Here is a 21,959-nt window from a genome sequence, read left to right on the forward strand (position 1 = left end):
CATCTCCGATGTATTATATAAGATAAGATACAATCTCTGTTTGGGACCCCTCAACTCAAGAAAACATTAAGAAATTGGAACAGACACAAATTAGAGCAGTGAGATTAATAACAAACGAATATTCACATTCGACTAGAGTAACACATTTAGTAAAATCACTAAATTTAGAAAGCCTTCAGGACAGAAGACTCAAAAGTAAAGTAGCAATCATACATAAAACACTGAACTATTAACTTCAAATACAAAAACAAAATTAAATAAAATACTCAGAAAGACACAAAGATAAAGGCACATTCCTCGTTCCATATGCTAGGACAAATTTGTACAAATGCTCCTTCTTCCCTAGTGCTATTAGAGCATGGAATGTGTTGCCTGAGCTAGCAAGGAAAACCAGTGACTTGGCAGAATTTAAGTCATTGGTTAATATGCATGACTGAATGCATGACGCTTAGGACGTAATCATCTTTTTTGAAGTAACGTCTGTATTATATAAGATAAGAGCAGTGGACATCGATACTAATTATATAGCTTTTATATGGCGCTACTTTCATGCTTATAGCAGAAAATCATTATGTACGGGCAAATTGCGTCTGGCCCCCACCTCCGTTACGTTGATGTGATAAAAAGGGATTTAAAATAAGTAAACATTGATACAGACCATTGAGAAGACATAGCCCCACTAGTTGAAGAGAGAAGGTGAACAAGAAAACTATAGACAGCGAGAAAACATGGGCCTTGATGCTTGAAGAAAAATGGCCAGCTCCTCTACCACCAAAGCGAAAGCCACCTTGACATGCAATATATGTGGACGGGAGTGTCTCTCCAAAAGAGGGCTCCACAGCCATATGAAAGAGTGTTCGAGCTGAACCATAGTCGTTTCACGACTGAAGGAGGCCAATGTTCAATATAGCGCTACTTTTATGCTTATAGCATGCTCAGAGCGTTGTGGTCCAATCTCATTTGTGGACCAGTGGAGGGGAGGAGATATCTGGGAGAAGGTTTTTCCGTGCTGCCTTTAGGTGCTCAGTAAACACAACTCTGCTCGAGTCGGGTCGAACCTCGAGCCCCCTTAAGCGTACTTAGTCTCTCGACCACGCTTCCCACTATTGGAAAGACATAGCCCTAGACCGCACTACGTGGTGAGAGAAAGTGACAAATATAACTATTATCCAGTGGCGTAGCTAAGGTAGGGGAGGATGGGTCCAAATTTGAAAATTCCCTCGGGCCCCCACTTAAGGGTCCCCCCCCCCATATGAGTGTCCGAAATTTATTTTTACATTAAATATTATGCCATTATCTCATGTCATGATGTCGAATGCCAAAATGCAGGGGCCCCCAAATCACTGGCTACGCCACTGCTATTAGCGAAAAAGCATTGGCTTCTGCTCTGGAAACGTGCAAAACGAAAAATGGCTGATTCTTCTACCACCACAGCGAACGCCACCTTTACTTGCGTTACATGTAGATACAGAGGCGGACTTAGAGGAGCGTGGGGCCCTAGTCGAGTTTCATATGCGGGGCTCGTAGTTAATAGATACAGTACCACATCACGCTAACAAGTCCGTTGATTGGTACCATGACATTTAACATTAGTGTGTTTATGAAATGAAAATCTACCAGAAAAAGGAAACGGGTCTTAACTTTTTTTGTGGAGCATGATCATAAGCCAACATATTTGATGTGTATAGAAAGTGTGGCTATTTAAAAAAAAAGAACAACATATAAACGTCATTATGAAACAAACATGACGTCATTCTTGGTTTGAGCCGCGACTAAAAGATTGTTCAACTACGCTTTCAGATTGGAGGATCGATTGGAATATTTACCAAAAAGCGACAAGAAAATGAGTCGGCAGTAAAGCTAGCTACAATGTTGCTCTATTTTAAGTAGAGAACTTCAGACATTTTCTGACGTGTGAGAAAAAATCGCTTCAGATATCCAATTCCTTAATGTAAGTACTAGTTCCACGTGCTTCTAATCAATTAGTTACAAATTCAGGTAAATTTCATTTCATTTTTTGTGTGTACCTTTTCGTTCATGTGGCCCGCGACACGAGTGTCAAAAATTATAATGACCCGCAGGTCGAATTCGGTTGGGCATCACTGGCTTAGACGGTCACAGACGGATTCAGTCACGGAACTTTCCTGACTCGTCCCTTTGCACTTATAATAATATTATATATCTCAGTGCTTTTTTTTTTTAGGACGTAATCATCTTTTTTGAAGTAACGTCTGTATTATATAAGATAAGAGCAGTGGACATCGATACTAATTATATAGCTTTTATATGGCGCTACTTTCATGCTTATAGCAGAAAATCATTATGTACGGGCAAATTGCGTCTGGCCCCCACCTCCGTTACGTTGATGTGATAAAAAGGGATTTAAAATAAGTAAACATTGATACAGACCATTGAGAAGACATAGCCCCACTAGTTGAAGAGAGAAGGTGAACAAGAAAACTATAGACAGCGAGAAAAAAAAAAAAAAAAGGGGCCGGTACTCAGTGATTAGTTGCCGGTACTCAGTAGTTGATTGCCTAACTTTTACGTAGGCCTACTAAAAATTAATAATATAAGTTAAAATACAAGAAAAGTAATAATTTTTTCAAAAAGTAGCCGTTACGCCGTACCGGTGAGTACCGTCACAAAAAAAAAAACCTGATGTATCCTACTCCCGATGCATGGTCCAAATGCCAAAGCCAAATTGATGTTCTCTAAAAACAATGTGTGCGATAGGAGCTACGGTTGTCCCTTGACGTTCGCAGATCCGACTTTCGCGGAAGGGCTATACCACAAGTCTTCAAAATAAATAATGAAAAAAATACTCCCGCTTTTTTTTTCCAAACACAGATTTTCCCACGGCCACTCGATGTGCAGATCCTAGAGAGGAAGTGGAGATGGATTGGTCACACCCATAGAAAAGATACCAGCAACAGAGCAAGGCAGGCCTTAGAGTGGAACCCCCAGGGAACAAGACGCAGAGGAAGACCATCTTATCTTATCTTATATAATACAGACGTTACTTCAAAAAAGAAGATGATTACGTCCTACGCATCATGCATTTAGTCATGCATATTAACCAATGACTTAAATTCTGCCAAGTCACTGGTTTTCCTGGCTAGCCCTGGCAACCCATTACATGCTCTAATAGCACTAGGGAAGAAGGAGTATTTGTACAAATTTGTCCTAGCATATGGGACGAGGCATGTGCCTTTATCTTTGTGTCTTTCAGAGTATTTTATTAGATTTTGTTTTTGTATTTGAAGATTATGGTTCAGTGTTTTATGTATAATTGCTACTTTACTTTTGAGTCTTATGTCCTGAAGGCTTTCTAAATTTAGTGATTTTACTAATGGTGTTACTCTAGTCCAAATGTGAATATTGTTTGTTATGAATCTCACTGCTCTATTTTGTGTTTGTTCCAGTTTCTTAATGTTTTCTTGAGTTGAGGGGTCCCAAATGGAGGATGCATATTCTATTATTGGCCTAACCAAGGTTAAATAACATTTTAGTTTTATGTTCTTATTTGATTTATAGAAATTTCTTTAAAAAAAAGAACATGGCGACGCAGTGTACTTGAAGAAGCAGTGATGACCGGGAAGAGCTGGGAAACCATCAAAAAAGCTAGCAAGAGACCGTGGAGAGTGGCGTGTACAGAGGCCCTATGTTCCATGAGGAACTCAAAGGAGTGATGATGATGACTCGATGTATATGTACAGTAGCCTTTAAAAAAAAATGAATACGTCATCGCCAAACTCTCTGGATGCTGATTGGTCGAAATAACTGGTTCAATCAGTTGCGCACATGCATGAGACGTAGGACGTAGACTAATCATCTTCTTATTTTATAAGATAAGATAAACTTTGTCATAGTAGAGACTTAACAATAGGATGGTAGGGCCTATACATAGAGCCATAGAGCTTTGATTTTCGCAATTTTTTTTAGACCTGTGCGAGTTAGCCGGGGGCGTAGGCAGCTGCCCAGTTTGTCTATGTCTAAGACCGGCCCCGATAAAATGTTTATATATATATATATATATCTTTTAATTTGGCTTTTTTCCCCCTTATATACGGAACTAAAAAAGCGAATTGGGTATATATGCAAGTGCATGCAATTGTTTATATACAATACGACTAGCTCTCTAGGCCGAAAAGTCTAAATAGGTCTATATAGACTACAGATAAGTAGATTCTACATCTTGAAGAACAAGAACAAACATACACTGATTTCACTGAGACATCAATCCATACAAGAATACAACTTTCAAGATATATTTTGGGTCTGGTAAATGATAGTGACTAGTGTAACACAGATCTAGTAAAATTCCTATGGATCTCTCTAATCCCTATCTTATTATTATTACTTAGATTTAGATTATTAATATTAGATTCATTTAATCATTTAATGATTTATTTATAATTTATATTTTTATTCATAATCCTAAAATGATTATCATATTAATAGTCAGTGACCTTGCCTTATAGTTATACTATAGTAACTTAAGTAACTATAATAGTCTTTAGTAGTTATAGTCTTGTAAGTAATGTAAGTTATAGATTAAATTAATAGTAATAATAGATTAGATATAATAGATAGACTACATTTTTTAGTACATATATAATATACTAAAATATTTATATTTAGATCTAATATTTTCTAATCTGAATCACTGTCTAATGATGTAAAAAAATTCTAAAATAATCTAAATCTACTCTAGACTTTTATAACTTTAGTAAGTACTCTGAATCGACTGAGTTGTGTAAGTGTAGTGTAATTCAGACTCAGTCTAGAGTCTAGTGACTAACTAGAGTTAACTAGACTCTAGGACTAGGTCTCCTCATCTAGATTATTCTAGATGATAGACATCTAGAATCTACTAGATGGTTATTATCAATCTACTCTTATTTTATAGATTCTAGATCTATTTAGATTTTATCAGTAACTTAAGTTGACTTAACTAATAACTAGCTTAAATTAGATCTAATTTCTAAATCTAGATTCTAGATCTAAACTAGTGCTTATGACTTATGTTGTTATGTAACCCTTAAATTTAAACTTAAGATCTAGCTCTAATCTACTTTATTCTAGTTTAGAACCACTAGTGGCACACTAGAGACTAGAAATCTCTATCATCTATTAATAATTAATAGTAATAGTATTAAAATAGTATTAAATTACTAGAGCTAGATCTATATATATATTAAAAAAATTATTATTATAATATAGATCTAGAATCTCGATCTAATTATCATCTCTATTTTAATCTATCATTTTTCACTTTAATAATATATCTAATGATTAATGTCACTACTTGATTTAGTAGACTCACTCTCTCTCTAGATTTATGATAATTAATAATAATATCTATAACTATTTAGACTCAAGTAGATCCAAACTCTGTCTTATTAAGACAGTTAAAAGAGTAATTTAACTCTTAATAACGTGTCACTAGACACTACTCACTCTTAGTACTGTCTCTTAGTAATAACAATGATTATTATTCATTTTTTAAAATATTCTATAGTGGATTTATCAGCCATGCTTATCAAGTCCGGACATTTTTTATATTTCAACATTTTTAGCTCCGTAATAGTCTGAGCTATAAAAAATTTAGAGTATCATTGAATTCATCATCCTTTTGTCAATAAAAATATCTTTTTTGTAATGTATCACTATTCATATTTAAAATTCGATCTGAGTTGAAAGAGGGGTAGGGTCTGTATGGTCATGCGTTCAAGTTTTTGCCATGATTTTTCTTTCTGTAAAAGTTATCAGCCCATTTGGACACAGACACATCAAAGGAAACTTATCTAAAACATGTTATTATTTTCATATTTAAAATCAAGGACACAAGCCATTGTCACTTTTCCTACTCTCCAAGATGCTCATCCTCAGCTTGTAATCACATCACACCAAGGTCACTACAGTTTGACCTGTTGGGCCTAGTCTAGTTGGTCACACTAGGGGAAAAATTGTGTCTGTTGCGGGGGAGAAGAGGAGGAGTCACTAGAGGTAGTCTTCTCTCCACCCTACCTTATTATTGCTACTGGGGTATTTTTTTTTCCTGTAGCGCAACTCCACTACCTCAGTGTGTGCATTTGTTACACCTTAGCAGTTTTTGTACCACTACCTGATCGATAAAAAAGTAAAGTAAAGTTCCCCTTTCAGACCTTGTGTTCTATAGGGCAGTTGATGTAAAGGTCATCTGTTTCAGTGGCCTACGGTTAACGAGGGTGTCATGTGGCCAGCACAATGACCAACCGCCTTTACTTTTCCCCAACTAATGTCAGGTACCCATTAGAGCTGGGTGGACTCTGAGGCGCCCAAGGATTCCGAAATAAAAATCCCAGTCTTCACCAGGATTCAAACCCGAGACCCCCGGTTCAGAAGCCAAGCGCTTTACCACTTAGCCACCGGGCCTCCTCCTGATCGATAGATAATGTTTGTCTCCTGCTCTCCTCTCTCTCGGTTTTTTTTTTTTTTGTTTTTTTTTAGAGCATCTCCACTCTTCTAGTATGCTTAGTGGACATGGAAAGGGTGGGGTTCGGGGCTTCATGCTTTCTTCTGATTTTCACAATCTTTGAATGCAATATTGCATCTCCAGATTGTCACCAACAAAAAGAATACGATAACAATTACTAAGCAACAATATTTATTCATATTGTCACCTCTACAGGAATAACAATGAATAGGACTTAAAACATTCCTACTTAAATAATAAATGTACTGGAACTCTGGTGATGTAGCAATATTGAAATTTAATTACAAAACACAATATGTCGCTTGAAAGTGCAAAGAAGTTTGTTTGAAAACAATGATTCATTATATTAAATTCCATTTATTCAATTGACATAAAAATCTTAACACTAGAAGCTCACTTAATAACTGAATATTTATTCATATTGTCACCTCTACAGGAATAACATGAATAGGACTTATACATTCCTACTTAAATAATAAATGTACTGGAACTCTGGTGATAAAACAATATTGCAATTTAATTACAAAAGTCGCTTGAAAGTGCAAAGAAGTTTGTTTGAAAACAATGATTCATTATATTAAATTCCATTTATTCAATTGACATAAAAATCTTAACACTAGAAGCACACTTAATAACTGACCAAATTCTTCATTTCTCCTCCATAATATATCCTAGCAACATTTATGCAGTGGCACTTTCTAAACTGATCTGTTTTATTGTTTGAGTATCACTGTCACTTTATAATCCATAATATAATTCACTAGAGATAATTAATCTGATTCATAATGCAGACTATACAAAGCTCATCGTTAAAAAAAAGGTTTTTATTTCTTGTATGCAAAGACTAGAAAGTATTATTGTGACTTCTTTAGTTTTTTTCGACGCTATATCATAAATACAAAGAGAGGTTTAGGCCAGAAAGAATTAAATCTATATGTATGTCTTTAACTACTTCCTGACAATGTAATGCTAATCCTCCCTCTTCTACCCTGCAAAATGCTATAGAAACCACCTCATTCCCCTTTCATTACATCAGAGCCAACTTGGCATTTTAAAATTATCTTATCTTATATAATACAGACGTTACTTCAAAAAAGAAGATGATCACATCCTACGCGTCATGCATTTAGTCATGCATATTAACCAATGACTTAAATTCAGCCAAGTCACTGGTTTTCCTGGCTAGCTCAGGCAACCCATTCCATGCTCTAATGGCACTAGGGAAGAAGGAGTGTTTGTACAAATTTGTCCTAGCATATGGGACGAGGAATGTGCCTTTTTCTTTGTGTCTTTCAGAGTATTTTATTAAATTTTGTTTTTGTATTTGAAGATTATGGTTCAGTGTTTTATGTATGATTGCTACTTTACTTTTGAGTCTTCTGTCCTGAAGGCTTTCTAAGTTTAGTGATTTTTACTAAAGGTGTTACTCTAGTCAAATGTGAATATTCGTTTGTTATGAATCTCACTGCTCTATTTTGTGTCTGTTCCAGTTTTTTAATGTTTTCTTGAGTTGAGGGGTTCTCAAACAGAGGATGCATATTACATCCATTGCTGTAGGCCTATATGTAATTTGTATTTTTTGTTTCTTTTTCTTTCAATAGGTTTGAAGAACAATCATCACAATGCTCGTAAAGATCATCCTCTGTGTTATTATACTTCTGTCCACTGCGGAGGCCAAATATAATTTAAAACAAGTGGCTCAATTTTGGAAACTCAAACAATGCATTTTGCCGTTTGAAACGCTTTCTTTAAACAAGACTGATCCAGAGAACCACCCTTTTCTAAAACCATGCTTTGAAAAACCAGGAAACGAAGTGTGCAACATTTTTGTAAATTTTACTATCCAAGTTTGTAAAGCTATTGGAAATAATACAGCATTGATAAATCATTACCGGCCTTTAATTGGGTCACCTATTGTAGACCAAGTCAACATTGTTCAACCTCTTTGCAGTCTGGCCAAAGAAAAGAATCCTTTCATCTTAAAACATGCAAGTTACATGGCTAATTCTAGTTATTGTGAGGCTCAGTGCAAGGATACAATGAATCTATGCTCATTACTGGTTGTTGCTTTGTGCAATTATCAAAAAACGGAATACTGTAAACAGTCTTCATCCCAAGGTATTGAATATTATTTCATTAAAAACAAATGAGCTTACTGGCCGCACTTGTTAATGTCTGCTAGAAGGCACTGTTTTAGTAAGGGGAAGTTATTTAAGGTCTAGCCATCACATATCTGGTATATGATACTGCCTTCACTTTTTTCATCATGTATCTGGTATATGTTTCTGCCTTTACTTTCCCCACCAAATGGCTGCTATATGTTTCTGTCTTTACTTTCCCCATCAAATGGCTGCTTTATGTTTCTGTCTTTACTTTCCCCATCAAATGGCTGCTTTATGTTTCTGTCTTTACTTTCCCCATCAAATGGCTGCTATATGTTTCTGTCTTTACTTTCCCCCATCAAATGGCTGCTTTATGTTTCTGTCTTTACTTTCCCCATCAAATGGCTGCTATATGTTTCTGTCTTTACTTTCCCCCATCAAATGGCTGCTTTATATTTCTGTCTTTACTTTCCCCCATCAAATGGCTGCTTTATGTTTCTGTCTTTACTTTCCCCATCAAATGGATGCTATATGTTTCTGTCTTTACTTTCCCCATCAAATGGCTGCTTTATGTTTCTGTCTTTACTTTCCCCATCAAATGGATGCTATATGTTTCTGTCTTTACTTTCCCCATCAAATGGCTGCTTTATGTTTCTGTCTTTACTTTCCCCCATCAAATATTTGGTATACATTTGAGCTGAGTAGACTGATGGTCATGATAAAATCCTTAATTAAAAATGCCCTGCTTTTTCTGATATTGAAAGTTGAGGCCATCAATTTAGAAACCACTAGGACATCTAGGTTACATGACAATATGTTATTGAATACTTTGTTAATCTTCCTTCGTGTTTATCATATCAGGTGCGAAGGAACAGGATGATACACCACAGGTCACAAAAGAATCACCATCTTTGACCGCCCCGGTTGCTACTGCAACTACTACACCGCAGACCACTGGAACAGGAACGTTAACTTCAACCTTCTCATCTACAACCAAAATGTCAACTTCTAATGATACCCAGAAAAACCCGACAGTAGCTGCAGACACATCTGAAGCTCTTTCCGTTACATCAAACAAAGAGAAAACTACTCCAAAAGTTGAAAATGATAAAAAAACAGAGGAACCTGAAACTGCCCAAGAACCAAAGCTAGACAAAACAAATAATCAAACAAAAGGAACGGAGAAAGTTAAAAATGATAAACAAACAGAGGAACCTAAAACTACCCAAGAACCAAAGCAAGACAAAACAAATACTCAAACAAAAGGAACAGAGACACATACAGGAAGTAAACATGACCCAAATACAGATGGTGAACCTGAAGAAGAACCTTTAAATGATTTAAATACAGATCACTCAAATGATCTTGGTGTGACAGGTAAGAAACCTAAGGGCCAAGCTGATGACCATTCAAGCAAAACGAAGGATTCTTCAAAGCTAAATCAAGGAGCTATTAATGTAGAAGCAACTGAGGGCAATGAAGCAGACAATGAACTTGAGGGTTCAAACGAAGGAAATGGGGCCAAGGAAACAGACGATGCACTTGAGGGTTCAAACAAAGGAAATGGTGCTAAGGAGGCAGACAATGAACTTGAGGGTTCAAACGAAGGAAATGGGGCCAAGGAAACAGACGATGCACTTGAGGGTTCAAACAAAGGAAATGGTGCTAAGGAGGCAGACAATGAACTTGAGGGTTCAAACGAAGGAAATGGGGCCAAGGAAACAGACAATGCACTTGGGGGTTCAAACAAAGGAAATGGGGCCAAGGAAACAGACAATGAACTTGAGGGCTCAAAAGATGGTGCACAAAACACAGATTATAAGAAAGGTGATAAAAAAACGCAGCAACAAAGTGGCCTCAGTGTTGACGATGAAGATGAAAGCTACAGTTCTGGACATTTCATTGCCTACTTCCTGTCTGCAGTCATCATCTGTGTTGCAGGTTATATTATCTTCCATAATAAACAAAAGGTTGGTAGATTTTTAAGAAATAAATAACTTAGTTTTCACCAATGTAGTATGGATTTAATGCAGTCTAAAATGCCTGAGTTTCAGGCCAACATTTATAGCTTAGTGATGTAGAAACTCTAGGTAGTAAGGATATTATTATAAGCTTGACTTCCAGTTTAAAGATGGTGCAGTATTTCACGCAGCTACTCAGACCTACCTGTGACCTTTATAATTTGCCATACCCAATGCAGACAAAGCTATTGTCTGCTGGAGATCATTTAAAGCTCTCTTTTTGCTATCATTGTCTGGGTCTTCAGCAGTAGCTTTCCCTCTGCTCTCCAATGTGTGTCCTGCAGTCTGTTGAGCTCTTAAAATGTAACAGTAGGATTTGTTGCTGAATCTTAACTGTTGAGCTCTTGAAATGTAACAGTAGGATTTGTTGCTGAATCTTGATGGTTGAGCTCTTGAAATGTAACAGTAGGATTAGTTGCTGAATCTTGACTTTGAGCTCTTGAAATGTAACAGTAGGATTTGTTGCTGAATCTTGACTGTTGAGCTCTTCAAATGTAACAGTAGGATTAGTTGCTGAATCTTGACTGTTTAGCTCTTTAAATGTAACAGTAGGATTAGTTTCTGAATGTTTACTAGATGAATCTTGACTGTTGAGCTCTTGAAATGTAACAGTAGGATTAGTTACTGAATGTTTACTAGATAAAATCTTGACTGTTGAGCTCTTGAAATGTAACAGTAGGATTAGTTACTGAATGTTTACTAGATGAATCTTGACTGTTGAGCTCTTGAAATGTAACAGTAGGATTAGTTGCTGAATCTTGACTGTTTAGCTCTTGAAATGTAACAGTAGGATTAGTTACTGAATGTTTACTAGATGAATCTTGACTGTTGAGCTCTTGAAATGTAACAGTAGGATTAGTTGCTGAATGTTTACTAGATGAATCTTGACTGTTGAGCTCTTGAAATGTAACAGTAGGATTTGTTGCTGAATCTTGACTGTTGAGCCCTGAAATGTAACAGTAGGATTAGTTGCTGAATCTTGACTGTTGAGCTCTTGAAATGTAACAGTAGGATTTGTTGCTGAATCTTGACTGTTGAGCTCTTGAAATGTAACAGTAGGATTTGTTGCTGAATCTTGACTGTTGAGCTCTTGAAATGTAACAGTAGGATTTGTTGCTGAATCTTGACTGTTGAGCTCTTGAAATGTAACAGTAGGATTTGTTGCTGAATCTTGACTGTTGAGCTCTTGAAATGTAACAGTAGGATTTGTTGCTGAATCTTGACTGTTGAGCTCTTGAAATGTAACAGTAGGATTTGTTGCTGAATCTTGACTGTTGAGCTCTTGAAATGTAACAGTAGGATTTGTTGCTGAATCTTGACTGTTGAGCTCTTGAAATGTAACAGTAGGATTTGTTGCTGAATCTTGACTGTTGAGCTCTTGAGATGTAACAGTAGGATTTGTTGCTGAATCTTGACTGTTGAGCTCTTGAAATGTAACAGTAGGATTTGTTGCTGAATGTTTACTAGATGGATAATTACAATTTTTTCATCCATTTCATTTCACTCATTGTCTCAAACATATTAAAGCAAGCCTTGTCTGTAATCGTATAGTATTAGTTCTCTGGACTTTCATCAAAATGGTTCTAGGTTTTAACTCTGCTTTCTACCAGCAGCTACCATCCTGCTGGAGGTTAAGGCTAGGCTATTTCTTATATTGTTCTATTCTTCTGCATAATAATTTCTTCTATTGTCATTGAACTCACATGCAAAATGAGGGAAAGAAAGAGTACTCAACTGAAATGGTGGTATAAGCTGAATTATTCCCCTTTCTAAGGGAAAGAAATAGTACTCGACTGAAATGGTGGTATAAGCCGAATTAGTCCCCTTTACAGATAGTCGTCTGAGGTTTATTACTGATTTAATTCCATGACTGATCCAAACTAATTGATACACCTAATATTTTGTTTTTAAAAAGTATTTTTTTTTTTGCTTGTTCTCTTTTCTATTACTAACCCAAATATGAAGACTTTTAGAAGTGACCTTGTGAAAAGATAGTAACAGAATTTCTAATATATTTATAAGATTGAAGAGATATTTCAAATTAAATGAACCAAATTTCTCATCTTTTATTGTATTTATATTGTCATTTGGTGCTTAACAATTTTTTTGCACACTGTAATTTTTTGAAGATTTCAAAAATATACAGAATGTTTTTATCTTATCTTATCTTATATAATACAGACGTTACTTCAAAAAAGAAGATGATTACATCCTACACGTCATGCATTTAGTCATGCATATTAACCAATTACTTAAATTCTGCCAAGTCACTGGTTTTCCTGGCTAGCTCAGGCAACCCATTCCATGCTCTAATAGCGCTAGGGAAGAAGGAGCATTTGTACAAATTTGTCCTTGCATATGGGATGAGGAATGTGCCTTTTTTTTTTAGGCAGTTGCTTATTATTTGTGTTGGCATGGTGGGCTAACTGCGGGATATTGAGTTTTAATTCCAGTGAGGATTAGGAATTTGAACTTCGGATAGAGGATAGATTTTATTAGTATTTAAGTATTCTCCACCATTACATTATCTGCCCTATAGATAGCAAGGCCTGAAAAGGGAACTTTATTTAACATTTACACATAGGATGGCAAAAAAAAAATGCCAGTAAAACATGAATCTATGTAATTATAATTCTTTTACCTGTTATAACTTGTCACTGGTCTGGTTTATTGACCTATCTTGCTGAATCAAAAATTTGCTAAAATTATTTTAACTATTATGTTTTCAGATTATGGCCTTTGTCATCGAGGGACGCAGCGCTCACCAGAGACGCCAGCGCTCAAAAGGTGTGAAGTACACCGAACTCAAGAGCAATGTTGAGGAAGTCATGCCATCACTTGAGAAAACTGCGACCGCTAAAAACTTTGTTTATTGACGTGGTTTTTCTTGCTGTATTATTGGTTGGTCATTTTGATATTTTTTCATTAGCATAATAATCCATGAGAAATGTTTTCCTACATACACTAGACATTGTGTAAAAATTCATCATTACAGTTATTTGAGGGGTTATTTTATTGTATTGGTTTGTTTGAAGTACTATTGTAAAATGAAGATTGAAGTGGCCCTAAATTATGATTTCTTTTGGATGATTTTGTTTTAAATCTCAGCCTAAACAAGGCTTTTTTTTGTTCCTACATTTCTGACTGTATTTCACTACTGCTTGTTGGTACATTCCACTATTTCTCTCTCTCATAGACTTGTATGTTATATTCCACTCTTTCACTGTTTCTCTCTGTCATAGACTTGTAAGTTATATTCTGCTATTTCTCTCTCTCATAGACTTGTATGTTATATTCCACTCTTTCACTGTTTCTCTCTGTCATAGACTTGTAAGTTATATTCTGCTATTTCTCTCTCTCATAGACTTGTATGTTATATTCCACTCTTTCACTGTTTCTCTCTGTCATAGACTTGTATGTTATATTCCACTCTTTCACTGTTTCTCTCTGTCATAGACTTGTATGTTATATTCTGCTATTTCTCTGCCATAGACGTTTGTTATATTCTGCTATTTCTCTCTCTCATAGACTTGTATGTTATATTCCACTCTTTCACTGTTTCTCTCTGTCATAGACTTGTATGTTATATTCTGCTATTTCTCTGCCATAGACATTTGTTATATTCTGCTATTTCTCTCTCTCTTAGACTTTTGTTATGTTCCACTATTTCTCTCTCTCATAGACTTGTATGTTATATTCCACTATTTCTCTCCCTAATAGACTTGTATGTTATAAACTGTTAAAAATTGTGGATGATTAATCTATTATTCTCTTGTGCTGGCAATAATCCTATTCCTATGTTTGTCCCCCCCCCCCTCCCCTTTCCTATTTCTTTCTCATCTGCTAATTTACTACTCTCCATAAATATACAACTTGCCTTGAGAAGTCAGCATTTAAATGAAATCCAAAAGTAAGAGAACTCAATTGTTTGAAGAAAAAAAATCAAATTATCAAAAGCTAGATCTAGATAGTTTCTGAAAGTTTAATTAAAAATAAGCTTTAACTCATTAGCAAGATTAAATGTTTTCTTTATTTACCCAGAATTTAAATTACAGAAATGTTATAAATAATAATAACAATAATAATATTCTTTATCTTATGTATTACAGACATTTCTTTAAAATCTTATTAAACATCAATTTGTCCGTTTTGTTAGTAACAGCCGTTGCTACAAATACATTCTTAAATATTTCAAATACATTTTTTATAAGTGTGGATATTTTTTCTAAACAGAAACAAAATTGAATTGTCATTTAAAAGAAAGGTTGTACCGGTATTTAAATGGTTTAGTTCTAGTTTTAATAAAAAGTAATATTGGATAGTCTAGCTCACTTTTAGTGACAGAATGTTTTTGTATAATTTCCCAAATTATCTGCAAACAGCAAACAAAATTTTGAACACTAACATAAGCATATTGATAACTCCTGTTTTCAAAAAGTTTTTACAAAATATGTTACTTGATAGAAATATGCATCAACTGTATTGATTTAATGTGACTAGAACTGCACCCAATTTATGACATTATAGCGAGGAATAATTTTTCAATAACTAAAAACTTTTGCCCTGAAGCTTTTCCCTCTAAACTTCTCAGTCTGGGGTTTAACCGACACCATAAAGTAGGCCTCAACGCCGACCTGTGACATTGCCATCTGTGGGCAGTGGAGACCAACAGCTTGTCGCCGTGTCACAGGTTGAGACGTCAGACCTGTGACGTGGTAAAACACGCTATCGGCCCCCCCCCCCCCCCCCCCCCCCCCGTACCGTAGCTTGCCGCAGGACGGGTCAGTGTTCGGGTCGACTATGATGATTGGTCTCAGCTGAAGCCACGATGTTTGCTAACGAGTTTGTTGGGCTCTTTTGGGGGGGGGGACCATTTTGAAAGAATCATGTTGTAGGAACATTTCTATCTCTGTCTGCTGTCTTGAGTAAACATCTCTTTTAGTGGGGGGGGGGGACCATTTTGAAAGAATCATGTTGTATGAACATTTCTATCACTGTCTGCTGTCTTGAGGAAACATCTCTTGTTTTATTAAGATTCTGATTGCAAAGAACGAGACTACACATGGAAAGACTTATGTCTGCGTCAAAATTTGTCTCCTACGTTCATAAAATGAGTTCACTTGATACAAATGTTTTTTTTCAAAACGTCTGTGATGATGGTTATACACTAGTATGACCTTGACTTCTGGTGTTTGTATTGTTCGAATTTAGTGTTGTATTTATTGCAGGCTCTGAAGGCATTGCTGCATGGCCTGTTCTCGTTGGTGCATGTTCTGTTAGGTCACAATACACACACATTTCTATGTCTAAAATGTGTTGCAGTTGTCAGCAGGTCTTGTTCATTGTTTGTTCAGATTATTTACTTATATGAGATGTTTATATATGCCTTAAGATGCCAGTGGGATCTCATTCATTGCCAGCTTTGACTATTAACATGTTTAAAAATGTTTAATATACATACTGTAACTTGTGGAATTCATTGTGTTTTAAAACAGTCCAAATCTTGGTATAAAAACAACTGTACATTCTTTTGATTATTGCTATTATAACTAAATTATATTATTCATGTGTCATGAGATCACTTTTATGGGCTTGATGCATGCAGCACCATTTTATTTTTTATTCTAGTTTAACAATGTTGTTGTTTTTTTTTTCTAATCTTCATTCTCACATTGTAAAAAAAACTTAACCCTAGAATAGCTGATGACAAGTATAATAAAAGCTGAGTTGACCATTAAATAAATTATAGCTTTTATATAGCGCTACTTTTCATGCTTATAGCATGCTCAGAGCGCTATGGTCCAATTTCATTTGTGGACCAGTTGGGGTATCTGTGAGAAGTTTTTCCGTTTTGCCTTTCGACGTCCAGTAAACACAACTCTGCTCGTGCCCCCTTCAAAGGTAGCCAAACTAAGTTCGGTACACAACAATAAGAGTTAATTTTTATAAAATTTATATACCCAATTTGAACTATCCAACTTGCTGTTTGTTTAGTTTTCTAAATTATGACACATATATAATCAACCCCCAAATGTTCAATTTATGTATTTTGCATTAATAAAATGAAAATAAAATAGCAGGAACAGATTATTATTAAAAGGTGTGATCCAAAATGACTTGAATATTTTAAGGATTTGTTTTGTGATTTGAAAACGTTGTACAGATGCAGGTTTTTCAATGCATACATTATTTATTAGATTTGGCTTTAACTTTTTACTCTTCTATGTAGTTATTGTGTGTTTTTATATTTTTTTTGTCGAAGACTAAACTGGGTTTTTATTCAATTCGAACTATTACAAATGAATTGTCCAGTCAATGTATTCTGTAAATGATTTGAATTCTGGATGTTTCTATTCCAAATAAAGCTGAGATGTTTAATGGGTACCTGACATTAGTTGGGGGAAAAGTAAAGGCGGTTGGTCGTTGTGCTGGCCACATGACACCCTCGTTAACCATAGGCCACAGAAACAGATGACCTTTACATCACCTGCCCCTAAAGGGGAACTTTTTTTAGTTTTTAAAATATAATAGTGAAATAAGGTTCACTACAAAATTGTCACTATGGCATGTATCAAGTGTGGTCATGAAATAATTTTCTAAAAGTTTGATATTTTGCGGGATGATTGGTTGTTCTATAACGTTGAATTCAAATGTTTTATATCTATGAACACATTAAAAAAAGAATAAACAATGATTGAAGTTCAAACATTAGAATCTTGTCAACTCTTTGAATTCTTAATTAATGACCCAACGAGTTCCTCTAGGTGACAGAGACGAAGCCTGGATAGTGTACATTTGAAAGAGGATTATTCCTTTACCTGAAAAGAGGCAATTCAACTTTTTGCAAACTCCAGAGCTGGGGATAATCTAAAAGCTTCATTTACTACTTGATACATGAGAAGTAACCCTAACGCCAAACCCTAAAATGTTTGACATGTTTCGGTTGTTCCTTCAGAGTTGGAGGTAATTACTTCCTAGTCCAAACCTCCCGCAGTACGAAGGGGGATGGGAGCGGTCTGGGTTTGAATCCGGGACCATCGCTAAGTCCGAACGACAGTCCAGCGAGCAAACCGCACGACCAGGCAGTCATCCATCTTTCCAGCTGCACTCTTGTTCAAGTAAATCATGAATCTATCATGACAAATTGGCAATGTAAGGAGCTAGAGTTTTAACTCTTTCTCTCCTAATTGACGATACCATTGTTGATTTGACCTCATTAAATTAAATTAATGTTTGATTGTATAAGCTTTAATTTGTGTTTTTATAAAGAGGATGCATTTCCCTTTAATTCAAAGCCAATTACAAGATTATATGATAACAAATGAAAACGTTATTAAAGTTTAATTATAACAGGGTAGTGTAGTAATTTAATTATAACAGGGTAGTGTAGTAATTTAATTATAACAGGGTAGTGTAGTAATTTAATTATAACAGGGTAGTGAAATAGTAATTAACAAAATGAAGAATTCTGTCGAAACGAGGAAAAATAATTACGGAGAGAAAGAGTTTAAAGTTTTGAGCATCATATCTTAACATTTTAGAGCTGGATGTGAGTGTTAACATTACATCTCTCAAGCTTACAAATTTCTTTCCACTTAACTATACAAGACTGGCTTTGTAGACGAACTGTTTTGAGCTGTTGGAGGAAATATTCATTTATTCTTTGATTTGGTTTTTATAAAAAAAAAATGTTTGCATGGCGCTTTTCCTTAAACGAATTTCTTCAAACTGTTTGCTTCTCTTTACTGCTGTTTTGCAGCGAAGTTTTTAACTTGATTCATTTCTAATCCAACAAATCTTGTGTGGTGCCCCAACTGTCCATCGGAATAAAAGATAGGTGATAGTGAGGTGAAAGAATCCAATTTTTGTGTTTTCCATACGTGATAGGTATCTTATTACTCTACATGTTTTTATTAATGATGTCTGACATACTTTATAGATGGTTTATTTTTGGCTTCTGTTAAGCTGTCGGTCTTTCTACATACGTTTTTGTCACGTCTTTCTCTGTAAGTTTTACCCAATTGGTATAAGATAATTAACCGGTATTCTTAGATTGTTTCTGGTGTCACTTTGAGGACGTAGGGACCACGCTCTAGGTACCCAAACATGTTACATATTTGTTTTAATAAGGACCTTGAGAAGTGCTCTATTTCTCTAGGTACCGTTACCAGCTACCAGTACATGATACTGTTATAACTCTATTGGCGATGCTTAGGGTTAACTGTGTGCGATTAGAGCTGACACATTTGACACAGTCCAGTAGGCCTAATACAGGTCAGCTGCTGCTTAGCTGTCAACTTTGTCAATGAGCAAGGAACTGTACTGGTATGAACACGCAAATATCACCCATGGTATGGTCACGTGATCCAACGACCTCGGCATCAAGAGACAGAGTGTGGGCCGGTGGGGCTGCCGAATGGGCCACATTAAGTGTCAACAAGTCCCGTAAGCTTGATTCGTCTCGTCCTATCTTCCATACAGACCTTTACATACTTAACTGTGTATTAAAGCCACATAATCCGAGATAATGGATTCCCTTATAGCAGTTAAGTACGTGTTTCTGTTATAATCCTCTTTACACGCTAAGAGATTAACAAACAACATAAAACCTATGCTTTTTTTTTTAATAGTCCTATAGATGTCGAACTAGCGTGAATCTAAAACGGGGCCCTGAACTTAAAATTAGGAAGTATTCCCTCATGTTATGATGTAGTTATGTTTACAGCAGTCTGTAGACCCACTGTTAAAAATGACTCATTGATAGATTGTCCTCTCTAATGTGCATTATATATTTGGATTGGTCGGTTCGACGCAAGATCCCAGGATTTCTCAGCTACGAAGTCCTTTAAAAAAACACAATTATTATTTAAATAGTTAAACGTGTAACCAAATAGAAATCGAAAGGAAAAAAAAATGAGAGATAAAAAAAAGCAAAAAATTGCTGAAATCCTCTGCCAAGAGATGCAGTCAACTTATTAACTTCCTCCCCAATTGGCACAAAAAATTAAGGAACATTGCTGAATCTCATGATAACTTTCCCGAAGGAACATTCACAACTTCATTTCTTCCTGGAGATCATTCCACTATAGACGACAAAGAAACACTCATAGCCACAAAGATGCAGACTTAAACGCTCGAATTCCTGGATATACACGCGCGCCTTCAACTTCTTTTAATAATTTAGCGTCTCTAAATGTGAACTCTTAGGCCAGCAAAAGCGAACAAGAGCTCCTTTCCACCGGCCTGAAGTGGGCGGCGCGTTCCTCTTTCACGCCACCCTGTCTGATAGAGGTGAGACTCGAGGGAAACTCCGATGGTTTTGACAATTTTCGATATAATATGTGTTTTGATTTACAGATAATGAATATATTATTATTTTGTTTTTATTTGCAATAATAACTTAGTAATTGATATTTTTCTGACGTAATTTTCCTGCGCATCCAAAAACGGTCAGACTTTCACCGGGTTTCTATGTGACATCACACTAACCTATTAATTTAATCTATTGACTTACTGTATAACGGAAAACCATACAGTAACGTTTACATTCTCGTAAAAGAAATATATCTTCGTCTAAGCAGTTAGATCTAGATCTTGTAAGCAAAGAAAAAAAATGCGTGTTGAAAGTAGATTTACATGCTTGACTAACCACGGCAGTGTGTATTTTCTCGCCTGACCACTCAACACACAACAAACACTATCGCTTGGTTGTCTTGTCATGACTGACTACACGTAGTCTAGACTATAGCCTTACACTGACCAGTTAGTTCGAATCAGTCAGACCTGCGATCTTTTTACTTCTTGGGACAGGGAGGGGCTTAGACGAAAATGTTACTTTTTTTCTCGAGTTGGTTGTCCTAATGCTTTTAAATCTATCTATCTATATATAACTGTAAGCGCTTGACTAGGCCGTCACTAAGACTTACAGCCTAACAGCTACTGTAAGAATGAAGCGATACGATTGGTCAAATCTAGTTTCCCTTTCAGTATTGTTGAGGGAAGTGGCGTATGCCTAACCTAAAAACAAAATATCAAAGAACCCCGTTTTTTTTTTTTTTTTTAGATGTCAAGAATTTACTGTCTAATTTATTAAATATAAATGTTTCTAAGCATTAAAATAAAAATGGAAAAATGTTTACTACTACAACTTTTTAAACAGAATTTCAATATGTCAGTAACTCAAATTTGAAAAACCATCGGAGTTTCCATATAAGAGCTTGATTTTGCGTTCACTTCCGGTGGACACGGACACTCCGGACAAGAAACGCGGCCGAAGGCCGCACCACCGGGACTCCGTAATATTCTTTTGATATAACTTACCAGAGCAGCATTACAAAATGAGGTCACGAATTGATGAACACGACACTTGGAATTTCAGAACGATGTCTATTGTAGAGATTGTTTTATGGAGATGATAGCAAAGAGTGCTGTCCAGTAATAACTGTCCCCAATGGCTATCAATGAATTGAAAGTACGACTGTTTTGAAATCATCAACTAGAGCAGGGGTTCTCAACCTGTGGATCGCGACCCCCTTAGGGGGTCGATTGACGATTTGCCAGGGGTCGCCTAAGACCATCGAAAAATATGGATTGTTATTGTCTACTCTTCTATTGCTGTATGTGTGTGTGTGTGGGGGGGGGTCGCGGCAGAATGGGGGATTGTAGAAAGGGGTCGCCGAGGTTGAGAACCGCTGAACTAGAGCTAACGCTGTAGTATACGTAAATGACTTTCTACCCGTTTCTGCATGTAAAGAAAAGGCTAAAAGCAGGATTTTTGTGCTGTAAACACTTTATTTGTCGGAGGAGCAGATGACGCGACTTCTGTTTTCACATTTTTGGATTGTTTTATTTTTACATGATTTGGTTGTAACTTGAAAACAGCCTAAACATCCCACAGGACGGCTGGTGTGTGTGGGGGGGGGGGCATAGTTCAAACCTGAGACTATCGAGATGATACTCCAGAGCGCATAACACACAAACAAATAAGGACATATAACTAAATTGTTATTTAACCTTGGTTAGGCCAATAATAAAATATGCATCCTCTGTTTTGGACCCCTCAACTCAAGAAAACATTAAGAAACTGGAACAGACACAAAATAGAGTAGTGAGATTCATAAAAGTATATTCACATTTGACTAGAGTAACACCTTTAGTAAAATCACTAAATTTAGAAAGCTTTCAGGATAGAAGACTCAAAAGTAAAGAAGAAATTATAAATTAAACACTGAACCACAATCTTCAAATATAAAAACAAAATCTAATAAAATACTCAGAAAGACAAAAGATCAAGGCACATTCCTCGTTCCATATGTTAGGACAAATTTATACAAAAGCTCCTTCTTCCTTTGTGCT

The 21,959-nt window shown here is 35.9% G+C and overlaps 1 protein-coding gene across 3 annotated transcripts; it reads left to right on the top strand.

Moving 5' to 3' along the window:
- Positions 1 to 4,147: 4,147 nt before the first annotated feature.
- On the top strand, positions 4,148 to 17,310 carry LOC106071620 (trans-Golgi network integral membrane protein 2-like). 3 transcript variants are annotated; one of them, XM_013231763.2, is made up of 4 exons: positions 4,148 to 4,279; positions 8,083 to 8,599; positions 9,445 to 10,553; positions 13,334 to 17,310. In XM_013231763.2, exons 2-4 carry the CDS (start codon positions 8,104 to 8,106, stop codon positions 13,478 to 13,480), a joined length of 1,752 nt encoding a protein of 583 aa, XP_013087217.2. In that variant the 5' UTR covers positions 4,148 to 4,279; positions 8,083 to 8,103; the 3' UTR covers positions 13,481 to 17,310. The 3 variants fall into 3 exon arrangements, with proteins under 3 accessions (XP_013087217.2, XP_013087218.2, XP_013087220.2); XM_013231764.2 differs by having other exon boundaries at positions 4,154 to 4,284; XM_013231766.2 differs by having other exon boundaries at positions 4,192 to 4,317.
- The last annotated feature ends 4,649 nt before the right edge of the window (positions 17,311 to 21,959 follow it).

This window comes from Biomphalaria glabrata, chromosome 2 (genome assembly GCF_947242115.1).
Source record: "Biomphalaria glabrata chromosome 2, xgBioGlab47.1, whole genome shotgun sequence".
Classification (NCBI taxonomy): Eukaryota; Metazoa; Mollusca; class Gastropoda; family Planorbidae; genus Biomphalaria; species Biomphalaria glabrata.

What these genes read in the sequence shown, in the direction of transcription:
- LOC106071620 (XM_013231763.2), top strand. Translation starts at nt 8,104, where the DNA reads ATGCTCGTAAAGATCATCCTCTGTGTTATTATACTTCTGTCCACTGCG. An exon ending in TAAACAGTCTTCATCCCAAG is followed by an intron (nt 8,600 to 9,444) that starts GTATTGAATATT and finishes TTATCATATCAG; the next exon opens with GTGCGAAGGAACAGGATGAT. An exon ending in TCTTCCATAATAAACAAAAG is followed by an intron (nt 10,554 to 13,333) that starts GTTGGTAGATTT and finishes TTATGTTTTCAG; the next exon opens with ATTATGGCCTTTGTCATCGA.